A 14,886-nucleotide genomic window follows, 5' to 3' on the forward strand; every position below is an offset into this window, starting at 1 on the left:
ACGACAAGTAATGAGGGAATGTAAACCAGGTGAGTGGGAAAACAAGACAAAACAAATGGAAAATGAAAGGTGGATTGGCGATGGCTAGAAGACCGGTGACGTCGACCGCCGAACGCCGCCCAAACAAGGAGAGGAACCGACTTCGGCGGAAGTCGTGACAACTGCATAATAACGTTTATATACTATTTTACCTACTTCATAATAATGTTTACATACTATTTTACCCACTTCATAATAATGTTTACATACTATTTTACCCACTTCATAATAATGTTTACATAATATTTTTCTCACTTCATAATAATGTTTACATACTATTTTACCCACTTCATAATAATGTTTACATAATATTTTACCCACTTCATAATAATGTTTACATAATATTTTACCCACTTCATAATAATGTTTACATACTATTTTACCCACTTCATAATAATGTTTACATACTATTTTACCCACTTCATAATAATGTTTACATACTATTTTACCTACTTCATAATAATGATTGCATACTATTTTACCCACTTCATAATAATGTTTACATACTATTTTACCCACTTCATGTGTATATACTTTATTCTAGTATTCTACAGACATATTACATATTCTATCCATATACTGTTCATAATGTCTATACATACCGTCGTATATTCTATTCTTCCACTTTTTACATTTGTGTGTATTGTTAGATATTAATTCACTGTTGGAGCTAGGAACACAAACATTTCGCTACACCCGCGATAACATCTGCAAAACATGTTTATGTGACCAATAACATCTGATTAGAGTTTTGATTTGATTTACTACTACATTGTTCAGGCAGAAGCATCAAACATAAAATCAAGTCAATACCTGACAACTGCATATCTCGGGAATAAATTCTGTCTCATTCCAGTCAACCCCTTCTGTTCTACCTTTCTCTCCCCCTCCAGAGGTGTACATGGTGCCGTCAGTGGTAAAGGAAGCATCAGGTCTGTTCACCATCACCAGCACCCTGATGATGCAGCCCCAGAAGGCTGACAAGGACAGCATGTTCCACTGCACCGTGGAGTACAGCATGCCCAACGACGTGATCAAACAGATCGACTCTGACACCTTCTCTCTCACCCTCAACTGTGAGTGGCTGTCTGTCTGTATCTGTCTCTTGACTCTCTCTCATTCTTTCTCCCTCCTACTCTCTCTTTTTCTGTCTCTCTGTCTGCCCTACTCTTTGTTTTTCTCTCTGTGCTCTCTGTCCATCATCCTATTATTGTTGTCAGAAACTGCAGTCCTGAGATCAGCCTGTCATTCATCACCCTTTTGAACTCTCCCTCTCCCTCTGCCCCCCTCTCTCTCTCTTTCTCTCTCTCTCTCTCTCTCTCTCTCTCTCTCTCTCTCTCTCTCTCTCTCTCTCTCTCTCTCTCTCTCTCTCTCTCTCTCTCTCTCTCTTTCCCTCCCTCCCTCTTATCCAGATCCCTCTGAGACAGCGACCTTTGTCCTGGTGAACACTGAGCCAATCAGAGAGGGTGACGAGGTGAAGATGATATGTAAGACAGACGGAAACCCTCAGCCTGAGATTGAGTTCACCAAGGATGTAAGGATCAGCACACATTTACTGCATTTCAGGCCAAACAGCAGTGCAGCTATACACAAACCCTACAGTACTGCCATAGTCCAACCTGTTCATCTCTTAAATCATTGAATAATCTCTCTCGCTCTTTCAATCCCCCCCTCTCTCCACCCCTCTCTCGCTCCCTCTTTCTTGCTCTCTCTCATGCTCAGGGGATAAACATTATGGAAGGAGTTGCAGGGGGACATTTGACTCTGAAGTCCGTCAAGCGTTCGGATGCCGGGGTGTACAAATGTATGGCCACCGACTTTGATAACCTGGAGGCTGATCTTAATAGAGAACTCACTATCTCTGTCCACTGTGAGTATCCATCCATCCTCTTGTCTCCCCCGAGGTGGTACGCTTTTGATCCCAGAACATAATCAATTTTAAAGGATTCTCTCTCTCTTCACCACCCTCTTTCTCACTCCCTCCTCCCCCTCTTTCTTTGTATCCCTCTTTTCTCTGGCTCTCAGACATTGACCCAATGAGTGTGAGGCCTGCCGGTCCATTGTCGACCATGACGGGAGACATGGTGGAGCTGCAGTGTAAGACCAAGGCCTCAGACTCACACACCGTCCAGTGGAAGAAGGCAAGTCCAGTCCACCTCTCCCTGCTTCCTCCCTGTGTTACTACCAGTCCACCTCTCTCTGCTTCCTTCCTGTGTTACTACCAGTCCACCTCTCTCTGCTTCCTCCCTGTGTTACTACCAGTCCACCTCTCTCTGCTTCCTCCCTGTGTTACTACCAGTCCACCTCTCTCTGCTTCCTCCCTGTTTTACTACCAGTCCACCTCTCCCTGCTTCCTCCCTGTGTTACTACCAGTCCACCTCTCTCTGCTTCCTCCCTGTTTTACTACCAGTCCACCTCTCTCTGCTTCCTCCCTGTGTTACTACCAGTCCACCTCTCTCTGCTTCCTCCCTGTGTTACTACCAGTCCACCTCTCCCTGCTTCCTCCCTGTGTTACTACCAGTCCACCTCTCTCTGCTTCCTTCCTGTGTTACTACCAGTCCACCTCTCCCTGCTTCCTTCCTGTGTTACTACCAGTCCATCTCTCTATGCTTCCTCCCTGTGTTACTACCAGTCCACCTCTCTCTGCTTCCTTCCTGTGTTACTACCAGTCCACCTCTCTCTGCTTCCTTCCTGTATTACTACCAGTCCACCTCTCCCTGCTTCCTCTCTGTGTTACTACCAGTCCACCTCTCTCTGCTTCCTCTCTGTGTTACTACCAGTCCACCTCTCTCTGCTTCCTCCCTGTGTTACTACCAGTCCACCTCTGATCTGGCTGTTGTTTGTTGTGAACGTGTTACTGGGTAAGGAATGTGGTTGTACTGAGCAGGACTGAGTTTTTGTGAGAAACCAGAGAGGGCATGGACGAACAAGAGATAAAGAAATTGAGTGTGTGTGTGTCCAACTGTCCCCTAATCTCAAACCTGTGTGTGTTCAACAGGGCTCCACGGTGCTGTCCCAGACTGGTGTCTTGTCTCTGAAGTCAGTGACATTCGCTGAAGCTGGCGAGTACTCCTGTGTGGGCGCAGTGCCCTCTGTGCTTGGGCTCACCTCCAAGGCCAGCGTCAATCTCACTGTCTCAGGTACACAGAAGCACAGCCACACACAAACACACACACACACCTACACACATGACCATGTGCTAGTGACCCTGTGGTGGTTCTGAGATTGCTCAGATAGGACTACAGGGCTTCTTAATGTATAGATAGATAAGACTCAGATGGAGTAAAGGAAGTGGTGATGGAACAGTATATCATAAGACTCAGATGGAGTAAAGGAAGTGGTGATGGTACAGTATATCATAAGACTCAGATGGAGTAAAGGAAGTGGTGATGGTACAGTATATCATAAGACTCAGATGGAGTAAAGGAAGTGGTGATGGTACAGTATATCATAAGACTCAGATGGAGTAAAGGAAGTGGTGATGGTACAGTATATCATAAGACTCAGATGGAGTAAAGGAAGTGGTGATGGAACAGTATATCATAAGACTCAGATGGAGTAAAGGAAGTGGTGATGGTACAGTATATCATAAGACTCAGATGGAGTAAAGGAAGTGGTGATGGTACAGTATATCATAAGACTCAGATGGAGTAAAGGAAGTGGTGATGGAACAGTATATCATAAGACTCAGATGGAGTAAAGGAAGTGGTGATGGAACAGTATATCATAAGACTCAGATGGAGTAAAGGAAGTGGTGATGGAACAGTATATCATAAGACTCAGATGGAGTAAAGTAAGTGGTGATGGAACAGTATATCATAAGACTCAGATGGAGTAAAGGAAGTGGTGATGGAACAGTATATCATAAGACTCAGATGGAGTAAAGGAAGTGGTGATGGAACAGTATATCATAAGACTCAGATGGAGTAAAGGAAGTGGTGATGGAACAGTATATCTCTTCCTGTGATGGATTTTAATCGTTATTTTATTTCCTGCCATTCTTTCCCTCCTTTTTCTCTCTGTATCATCCCTCTCTTTTTCCTCTCTTCCACTTTCTTCCCAATCTATATCTCTCTGCACCTCCCTACCCTCCTCTATCCCCCTTCTCTCTACCTCTCCCTCCTCCCTCTCTCTTCTTTCCCTTTACCTCTACATTTCTCCCACCCCCTCCCTCTCTCTCTACCTCTGTCCCTCCTCCCTCTCTCCTCCCCCTCTACTTCTGCCACTCTCCCTCCTTGTCTCTTTACCTCTGTCTCTCTCCCTCCCCCCTTCTCTCTACCTCTTGCCCTCCTCCCTCTCTCGTCTCTCCCTTTACCTCTACCTCTCTCCCACCCCTCCCTCTCTCTACCTCTCTCCCTCCTCCCTCTCTCTACCTATCTCCCTCCTCCCTCTCTCCTCCCCCTCTTCCTCTACTACTCTCCGTCCCTGTCTCTTTACCCCCCCCTCTCCTCTCTCCCTCCCTCTCTCTAGGTAAACCTGAGATTGATGCAGCTGTTGATGGAATGGTGGAGAAGGAGGGAGACATGGTGACTCTGTCCTGCTCTGCTCACGGACATCCTGCCCCACAGTTCACCTGGATACCCTCAGGAAAGGAGGTGAGTGTGCTTGTGTGTGTGTGTGTGCGTGCGGGTGTGTGTGTGTGTACAAATGTGTGTGTTGACAAAGCTTCATGGAGTTATGTTATGAGCTCTCAGAACAACTCCTCTAATTTATTGCATTCTCTTAACCCATCTCTCTCTCCCCCTCCCTCCCCCCTCTCTCTCACCCCTCCTCTCCCAGTCGGTGTTGGTGAAGGGTAACAAGGTGGTCAGTATGGTAATGCTGGAGGCCAGTGCTGCGGTCCTGAAGGACGGGGTCACCTGCGAGGCCAGTAACGACCACGGAGCAGCCTCTCAGGCCTTCAAAGTCACCATCAAACAAGGTCAGTATGGCCCTCCACTTCTCTTAACTTTCTTATCACTCAGTTTTTTTCTTGCTTTCGCTCTCTCTCTCTCTCTCTCTCTCTCTCTCTCTCTCTCTCTCTCTCTCTCTTTCTCTCTTTCTCTGTCCCTCTCCTCCATTGTGGTGTAACAGTAAACTGTAGTCTAACCCTGTTCCTCTCCTCTCTTCTCCCTGCAGCCGTCGATCCCAACGCAGCCAATGATGCAGGCAGAGGTAGACACTTATCCGTCTTCTCCCTCCTCCTTTCCTCCCTGCTGTCAGGACTCTGTGTTGTATATAGCCTGTAGTACTTCACCCTTCCTCCCAGCACTCTACTCTACTGTACATTGTATATTTCTCTATTACTACTGAACACTGTGGATATTGTATATTGTGTTTTGTTTGTCATCTTTGTATGATGTCTGTCCTATATTTTGTGGATGCTGCGACTTTTCTCTCCCCTGGGGGGGTAATAAAGGATGATATTCTATTCTATCCTCTTCCACTCTCTTCTTTTCTTTTCTTGGCGTGTCTTTGTCACTTATTTTTCCCACTGTGTTCTTCTCTTTCACTCTTCCTCCCTGTGCTGTGCTTTTCAGTTGCTGTGGGCTTGTGAGTAGCTGTAGCTCTAGAATGTGTGTGTGTTTCTACCCTAGTGTGTGCGCGTGTATTTTGTGGTGGCTGTGTTTGTACACAAGTATGTGTGTTGTTGTTTGTTAGTGGGTGCACATAGTGGTGCGGCGTGTGTTGTTGCTTTGCTATGCAGTGGGTCTGAGGAACTGTCTTTCTTTCAAAATGCTGCTCAAAGGGAACCATGTGCTTAAAACAGGTCTGTACAAATACCTCTGTGTGTATGTGAGTTACACTATGTGTATGTGATACAGAGAGAGAAAAGGTGTGTTTGTGAAAGTGTGTGTGTGTGTGTGTGTGTGTGTGTGTGTGTGTGTGTGTGTGTGTGTGTGTAGACCCCCCTCTTAGCCCCACCACACTATTGTCATCTCAATCAAAGCTGAACAAACCTCCCCTTTCCCCGTTTCCACCTCTCCTCCTCTGCCCTTCACCCATCCATTGTTCTCCTCCCAACCTCACCCATCCCATTTCCTCCCCTCCACCCCCTCACCTCTTCCATTACCCACCCCTACACATCCCCTCTCCTGCCTCCATCGCTGTCCCTCCCTCTTCAACCCTTCTCCCCCTTATCCCTCCTCACCTCCCACCTACTCCTTCTCCCATCCCTCCTCCCTACCTCTTTCTCCTCTCACCTCACCCCATCCATCCCCTCTAACTTCACTTTCCATCCAACCTCTCCCTTCTCCACCTCTCCCCCATGCCTTCATCTCTCCCTCCATCTCGCCGTGCCCCTAGCTGATAAGCAGCAGGGTGGCTCCAGTGGCGTGGTGATAGCCGTGGTGGTGTGTGTCCTAATGCTGCTGCTGCTGGTGGCACTCCTCTACTTCCTCAACAAGAAGGGCAAGCTGCCCTGCAGCAAGAAGGACAATAAGGAAGTGTGAGTAACAGGAGGGAGGTTAGGGGGGAGGGAGGGAGGGGAGAGCTGAGGAGAGGGGAGGGGATGGGAGGAGGGGTGTTGAAACTGTTTCTAAAGAAAGGCATTGTGATCATTGGCGTACAGACTCCCTGTTCTCTTTACTGTATTTTACCTCCCTCTGCTTACCCTCTACCTTTTCTCTCTCCGTCTGTCTGTTCATGTTCTCTCCTTCTATCAACCTATCTCTCTCTCTCCCTCGCTATGCTATCTCGCTCTCTCCTCTCTTTCTCTCTGCCTCCTCTGTGTGTTTCTCCTGCAGGGCAAGTGGGGATGTGAATAATGACATTGTGGTGGAGATGAAGACAGAAAAGGCCAATGAAGAAGCTGGCCTCCTGAACAAGCCAGCAGCACAGCAGGTCAGAGGGCAGGGTCACTGGCAGGACGGTAGTGGTAGGAGAAGAGGGGATTGGTTTATATGCACAGTTCTTACATCAGAATAGGGTGATTCCTCACTAAACTAGAACAAAACAATTTTCACAAAAATGAAATCCATAAAGTGTCCTTAGGAGGAAGGATTACTGACATACTGTATATTTGACATTTGTATCTTAATGCATAATTGAGACATAATTAATTGAAGTTGGAATATTTGCAACATTTTGACCTCACCCAGGCCTCCTTTAATTAAGACTCCCTAATGTTTCATCTGTAGGATCTACAAAGCTAAAGTTGGTGTCATATAAAGCTTTACTGCTTGCTCTGTAATATGAGTAGTATTTTGATTTCAATAACAATATTCTTACATTAATTTATTCATATACAAAAATCTAAACATGAATGTTGAAATATACAAATATCACAACTCTAAAAGTAACAGAGATCCCACTCTAGAACTTTGATATGCCGTAGATTCTATTATGTTCAACGATATATTGAAAAATGGCCAAATCTAAAAAAATATATATATGTTTGGATTTTTCAATATTCATACAATATTCAATATTCATAAATATATAAATATATGTTTGTTTCATAAATATATGTTTCGATTTTTCAATATTCATACAGTTATGTAAGAAATGTGTTATTGAAATCAAAATACCACTCATATTACAGAGCAAGCAGTAAAGCTTTATATGACACCAACTTTAGCTTTGTAGATCCTACAGATGAAACATTATGGAGTCTTAAAGGAGGCGTTGGTAAGGCCAAGATGTTGAAAATATTATACATTTAATGAGTTATTTCTCAATTATGCTTTCAGATACAAATGTCAAATATATGGCAACAATCATTCCTCCAAATGACCCTTCTATGAATGAAATGTTGTGAAAAGTTTAGTTTTGTTCTAGTTTCATGAGGAATCACCCAATAGCTATTCATGAGGAGAGGAGATCAGGAAACCAAAGCATTGGCCTAGAATAGCATCTGGGTTTGGCTGGAATCATTACAGCTACAGTGTCATCATGAATATGACCTCAGTTATAGACAACCATTCTTCATAGGAATAACCAGTATAAAAATGAACTGCGTAATGACTTATATCAGGGTTCCCCAGTACCAGTCAAAAGTTTGGACACACCTACTCATTCAAGGGTTTTTCTTTATTTTTACTGTTTTCTACATTGTAGAATAATAGTGAAGACACAAAAACTATGAAATAACACATATGGAATCATGTAGTAAGCAAAAAAGTGTTAAACAAATCAAAATATATTTTAGATTTTAGATTCTTCAAAGTAGCCACCCTTTGCCTTGATGACAGCTTTGCACACTCTTGGCATTCTCTCAACCAGCTTCACCTGGAATGCTTTTCCAACAGTCTTGAAGGAGTTCCCACATATGCGGAGCACTTGTTGGCTGCTTTTCCTTCACTCTGCAGTCCAACTCATCCCAAACCATCTCAATTGGTTTGAGGTTGGGTGATTGTGGAGGCCAGGTCATCTGATGCAGCACAACATTACTTTCCTTCTTGGTAAAAATGCCTTTACACAGCCTGGAGGTGTGTTTTGCGTCATTGTCCTGTTGAAAAACAAATGATAGTCCCACTAAGTGCAAACCAGATTGGATGGCGTATAGCTGCAGAATGCTGTGGTAGCCATGCTGGTTAAGTGTGCCTTGAATTCTAAATAAATCACAGACAATGTCACCAACAAAGCACCATCACACCTTCTCCTCCATGCTTCACGGTGGGAACCACACATGTGGAGATCATCCGTTCACCTACTCTGCGTCTCACAAAGACACGGCAGTTGGAACCAAAAATCTAATATTTGGACAGATTTCCACCGGTCTAATCTCCATTGCTCGTGTTTCTTGTCCCAAGCAAGTCTCTTCTTCTTAGTAGTGTCCTTTAGTAGTGGTTTCTTTGCAGTAATTTGACCATGAAGTCCTGATTCACGTAGTCTCCTCTGAACAGTTGATGTGTCTGTTACTTGAACTCTGTGAAGCATTTATTTGGGCTGCAATCTGAGGTGCAGTTAACTCTAATGAACTTATCTGGGTTCTGGTAACTCTGGGTCTTCCTTTCCTGTGGTGGTCCTCATGAGAGCCAGTTTCATCATAGTGCTTGATGTTTTTTCGTCTGCACTTGAAGAAAAAAATAAAAGTTCTTGACATTTTCAGCATTGACTGACCTTCATATCTTAAAGTATTGATTTGCTGTCATTTCTCTTTGCCTATTTGAACTGTTCTTGCCATAATATGGACTTGGTCTTTTACCAAATAGGGCTATCTTCTGTGTACCACCCCTTCCATGTGACAACACAACTGATTGGCTCAAACACATTAAGAAGTAAAGAAATTCCACAAATTAGCTTTTAACAAGGCACACCTGTTAATTGAACGGCATTCCAGGTGACTACCTCATGAAGCTGGTTGAGAGAATGCGAAGAGTGTGCAAAGCTGTCAAGGCAAACGGTGGCTACTTTGAAGAATCTCAAATATAAAATATATTTTGATTTGTTTAACACTTTTTTTTGGTTTCTACATAATTCCATGTCTGTTATTTCATAGTTTTGATGTCTTCACTATTATTCTACAATGTAGAAAATAGTACAAATAAAGAAAAACCCTTGAATGAGTATTTGTGTCCAAACTTTTGACTGGTACTGTATATACAGTTGAAGTCGGAAGTTTAAATATACTTAGGTTGGAGTCATTAAAACTCGATTTCCAACCACACCACAAATTTCTTGTTAACAAACTATAGTTTTGGCTAGTCGGTTAGGACATCTACTTTGGACATGACACAAGTAATTTTTCCAACAATTGTTTACAGACAGATTATTTAATTTATAATTCACTGTATCACAATTCCAGTGAGTCAGAAGTTTACATACACTAAGTTGACTGTGCCTTTAAACAGCTTGGAAAATTCCAGAAAATGATATCATGGCTTTAAAAGCTTCTGATAGGCTAATTGACATAATTTGAGTCAATTGGAGGTGTACCTGTGGATGTATTTCAAGGCCTACCTTCAAACTCAGTGCCTCTTTGCTTGACATCATGGGAAAATCAAAATAAATCAGCCAAGACCTCAGAAAATAAATTGTAGACCTCCACAAGTCTGGTTCATCCTTGGGAGCAATTTCCAAACGCCTGAAGGTACCACGTTCATCTGTACAAACAATAGTATGCAAGTATAAACACCATGGGACCACGCAGCCGTCATACTGCTCAGGAAGGAGACGTGTTCTGTCTCCTAGAGATTAACGTACTTTGGTGCGAAAAGTACAAATCAATCCCAGAACAACAGCAAAGGACCTTGTGGAGATGCTTGAGGAAACAGGTACAAAAGTATCTATATCCACAGTAAAACGAGTCCTATATCGACATCACCTGAAAGGCCGCTCAGCAAGGATGAAGCCACTGCTCATAAACCGCCATAAAAAAGCCAGACTACGGATTGCAACTGCACATGGGAACAAAGATCGTACTTTTTTGAGAAATGACTTCTGGTCTGATGAAACAAATAGAACTGTTTGGCCATAATGACCATTGTTATGTTTGGAGGAAAAAGGGGGAGGCTTGCAAAGCCAAAGAACACCATCCCAACCGTGAAGCACGGGGGTGGCAGCATCATGTTGTGGGGGTGCTTTGTTGCAGGAGGGACTGGTGCACTTCACAAAATAGATGGCATCATGAGGATGGAAAATGATGTGGATATATTAAAGAAACATCTCAAGACATCAGTCAGGAAGTTAAAGCTTGCAAAGCCCCATATACTACCCACCACTGCGACCTGTTTGCTCTCGTTGGCTGGCCCTCGCTTCATTCTCGTCGCCAAACCCACTGGCTCCAGGTCATCTACAAGACCCTGCTAGGTAAAGTCCCCCCTTATCTCAGCTCGATGGTCACCATAGCAGCACCCACCTGTAGCACGCGCTCCAGCAGGTATATCTCACTGGTCACCCCCAAAGCCAATTCCTCCTTCGGCCGCCTCTCCTTCCAGTTCTCTGCTGCCAATCACTAGAACAAACTACAAAAATCTCTGAAACTGGAAACGCTTATCTCCCTCACTAGCTGTAAGCACCAGCTGTCCGAGCAGCTCACAGATTACTGCACCTGTACATAGCCCATCTATAATTTAGCCCAAACAACTACCTCTTCCCCTGCTGTATTTATTTATTTATTTATTTATTTTTGTGCCTTTGCACCTCATTATTTGTATTTCTACTTTGCACTTTCTTCCACTGCAAATCTATCATTCCAGTGTTTTACTTGCTATATTGTATGTACTTCGCCACCATGGCCTTTTTTTGCCTTTACCTCCCTTATCTCACCTCATTTGCTCACATTGTATATAGACTTATTTTTCTACTGTATTATTGACTGTATGTTTGTTTTACTCCATGTGTAACTCTGTGTTGTTGTATGTGTCAAACTGCTGTTGCTTTATCTTGGCCAGGTCACAATTGTAAAGGAGAACTTGTTCTCAACTTGCCTACCTGGTTAAATAAAGGTGAAATAAGAAATAAAAAATAAAAAAATGGGTCTTCCAAATGGACAATGACCCCAAGCATACTTCCAAAGTTGTGGCAAAATGGTTTAAGGACAAAAAAGTCTATTGGAGTGGCCATCACAAAGCCCTGACCTCAATCCTATAGAACATTTGTGGGCAGAACTGAAAAACTGTGAGCGAGCGAGGAGGCCGACCAACCTGACTCAGTTACACCAGCTCTGTCAGGAGGAATGGGCCAAAATTCACCCAACTTATTGTGGAAGGCTACCTGAAACGTTTGACCCAAGTTAAAGAATTTTAAAGGCAATGCTACCAAATACTAATTGAGTGTATGTAAACTTCTGACCCACTGGGAATGTGATGAAAGAAATCAAACCTGAAATAAATCATTCTCTCTACTATTATTCTGACATTTCACATTCTTAAAATAAAGTGGTGATCCTAACTGACCTAAGACAGGGAATTTGTACTAGGATTAAATGTCAGGAATTGTGAAAAACTGAGTTTAAATGTATTTGGCAAAGGTGTATGTAAACTTCCGACTTCAACTGTATATTTTATTTTTGAGGGGGCGGCAAAAAAGACTGGAAAAACACCAGGAAATCAGCTCCAAGTCATTTTTATTGAAGAAGTCTGTTCCCAAGTATTTCCCATGCATAATAGAGAGACACGTGATTGTATACAAATGTATGGAAGGTTTGAAGTGATTATGTTTTAGTCAAACATTATATCTGTTTGGGCTTCTTGAGGTCAATAAGCAGTCTACAAATGATTTGTAATTACGTTCCGCACTCAATAAAAAATCAGCCAGTGGTTGAATCTAGTTGATGATCCCTGACTTATATAATATCACATGATGTTGTATTGACTCAAAGGATTTACAGGTGCTTTGTGTTGTCTTCCACAGTGAGGAACAGAGGAGAATTTGACACAAGAAGACAGAGAGCGAAGGATGAAGGGATGGATAAAAAAAACGACAGCAGGGCTTGTTTTATTTTTGATAGAGGGAGAAATCGGACTGAGGGAGAAAAGACGGTGGAATGGGAGGGTGTTTTTGTAGGGATGGGGGGAACCTGTGTGGGGGGGGGGTATTTAAACATGAGACCTAATACATCACTGGACATCAACTGACTTCATCATGACATTATCAGAGCATTATCCCTGTCCACCAATCACAACTCTTGGTTGAGCGTGTAGAATAGAGCTGTACAGTAAACGTGTCCAACGTGACTCTAGCCACAGTAACTCTTTTCTACCCCAATCCAAACCGAAAATGCCATTAAGTCACTGTGTGTTGCAGGAGTGTGTGTGTGTGTGTGTGTGTGTGTGTGAGTTTGTGTGTGCTATATTGCATTGTGTATCTGAGCTGTGCTTTGTTCTTCGTTCAGTCAGTGTAGAACTGGATGTATCTATTCTGTGTGGAATCTGCATCTACCCCATTCTGGTGGACATGGGAAAAACACAAACTGTCATCTTACTCTATTCATCCCTATTGTGTCACTCTGAATTCTATCCCGTAACATAGAGATTGACTGTGCCTACTGTTACATCAAACTTAAGGATCATATTCTATGCCCAAGACGATGACCAGCAGCATATTAGGCACAATACTTCAGATGTACTTTCTGACAAGCCTTTTTGGTCAAACAGGGCAAGCCAGGCCCACTTATACAAGTCAAAAGTCATTCCAACATAAATCCACTCCGGCCTTCTGATAAGAGCCTATAGTACTGTATATAATTCTAGACTGTTCTAAGGAGGAACTTACCCCTATCTCCCTGTTTGCTTTGGTCCTGGCCAGAGTCCTCTCTTTACAGGATGACATGAAATAGAAGACTCTAGTCCCTGTGTATCAATTCATTGTTTAGTTTTTCATTTCAAATCTAGAATGTTTATTCATTTATTCAAATTCATTTCAGCTGTTACCTTAGCAACAGCAGAGACAATTTCTAACTTCCTGATCCCTTCCTGTGTAAATGTATTTTTTCTCAAACCAAAAAGCAACAAAAATGACAAGCTATTCAGTGTACAAATTAGTTTAAAAATGTTGATGAAATGTATATTATGTATCAGGTCATTTGTTTTCTTCTTTTTGTTGCTCTGTCTCTGCAAACGGAATACTGTATAACCTGTCAATCAAATGGAGGCTTACTGTATACGTGAGGTGAATCTGAATGAATCTATGTGTGTTTACTGTGTCGTTAGAGTCCTGACCCTGCTACAGCTCTCGCCATATTTCATAGCCTACTGTCCTTCTCTGAGCAAAGCCATTTTAAGAAACACAACACTCCCTGTTACGCTCAGCTCACCCAATTATTATCCCCTATCTCTGGAAAATTGGAGTAATCTGGCAAAATGGGGAACGTTTTTGTCCTCCGTTGACAATCTGAAATCTCTGCCAGCTGCACTAGCATTTCCTTCAGCACAGATTGGCTTTGCAGGCTGGATGGGTTAGCAACACAGTGAGCACAGATTCACCTACGAACGTCACAGACACAGGTTAGTCACAGCTTGATGAGGGAGAGAGGGAGGGGAACAGGGGAGGTGAGAGGGGGTAGAGTGTGGGGGTGAGGTGGGAGGGTGTAGAGTGTGGGGATGAGGTGGGAGGGTGTAGAGTGTGGGGATGAGGTTGCAGGGGAGGGGAGAGGGGGTAGAGTGTAGGGGTGAGGTGGGAGGGGAGAGAGGGAGGCGAGAGGGGATAGAGTGTGGGAGGGAGGCAAGAGGGGGTAGAGTGTGGGGATGAGGTAGGAGGGGAGAGGGTATATGTGATGTTAATTGTTTTACCAAAATAAGTTGAAGAGTTATTGAGTGTCCTAGTGGGAGTGTTCCAATGTTTTGGTGCGCATTTGGTGTCTGTCTCTCTCTGCCTCACACGCTTTTTGATACTACCTGTATTGGCAGCACAAAGATATATGATAGCTGGTTGCAGTGTCCTCTATCATAGGTATACACTGGAAAAAATTGCCTTGTGAACAGGTCACTATAACCACTATCGCTTTTTCTAGGAATCATTTGTTTTTTCATATGGTGTTTATATGTCTACTGATTTAAGAAATCTATATTTACATAACTTAATGACTGTTCTGACTACTGTGAAGTTAGGGGGAGACCAACAGGTGCATACCTTCAACTTTGGAACGCTTGGTTTTATTTGTCCAAAAAATATAAAGTGATATATAAAAAAGTGTGTTCTTTTCTTTAAAGAAAAGGGGGATTGTTGTACTTCAGAACTACTGAGTTGTGGCTTGTGTTGTTCTGTGGCTTGTCCGCTGGTTCTGAGAGAAAAGAGAAAGGTTTGAATTAGGATTCTTGTCTTGTTATACATATGTGAGTGCTTTTTTCTCTTCCTGGTATACTGTATATTTGGTGGTACAATGTTCTGTTGTGAGCTCTGTACTGTGTTCTTGTGTCTTCTTATTGAACTGTGTAGAATTTATAACAACTGAAAACCCAAGAAAAAACAACCACACTCCCACAA

General features: G+C 43.1%; 1 protein-coding gene across 2 annotated transcripts in view; it reads left to right on the top strand.

The window, feature by feature from the left end:
• The window catches only part of LOC106605682 (basal cell adhesion molecule), an 83,614-nt gene extending 68,728 nt beyond the window's left edge, over positions 1-14,886 (top strand). Inside the window, exons 6-17 of one of the 2 annotated variants that reach the window (XM_014201572.2) lie at positions 933-1,115; positions 1,452-1,573; positions 1,762-1,909; positions 2,065-2,180; positions 3,038-3,179; positions 4,510-4,634; positions 4,819-4,960; positions 5,158-5,193; positions 5,768-5,788; positions 6,325-6,466; positions 6,765-6,861; positions 12,316-14,886. In XM_014201572.2, the coding sequence (XP_014057047.1) occupies positions 933-1,115; positions 1,452-1,573; positions 1,762-1,909; positions 2,065-2,180; positions 3,038-3,179; positions 4,510-4,634; positions 4,819-4,960; positions 5,158-5,193; positions 5,768-5,788; positions 6,325-6,466; positions 6,765-6,861; positions 12,316-12,318 (1,277 nt within the window). In that variant the 3' untranslated portion in view covers positions 12,319-14,886. The remainder of the gene's footprint in view (positions 1-932; positions 1,116-1,451; positions 1,574-1,761; positions 1,910-2,064; positions 2,181-3,037; positions 3,180-4,509; positions 4,635-4,818; positions 4,961-5,157; positions 5,194-5,767; positions 5,789-6,324; positions 6,467-6,764; positions 6,862-12,315) is intronic. The other variant, XM_014201573.2, reaches the window with a different exon arrangement.

The sequence above is a fragment of the Salmo salar genome, chromosome ssa05 (assembly GCF_905237065.1).
Source record: "Salmo salar chromosome ssa05, Ssal_v3.1, whole genome shotgun sequence".
Lineage (NCBI taxonomy): Eukaryota > Metazoa > Chordata > Actinopteri > Salmoniformes > Salmonidae > Salmo > Salmo salar.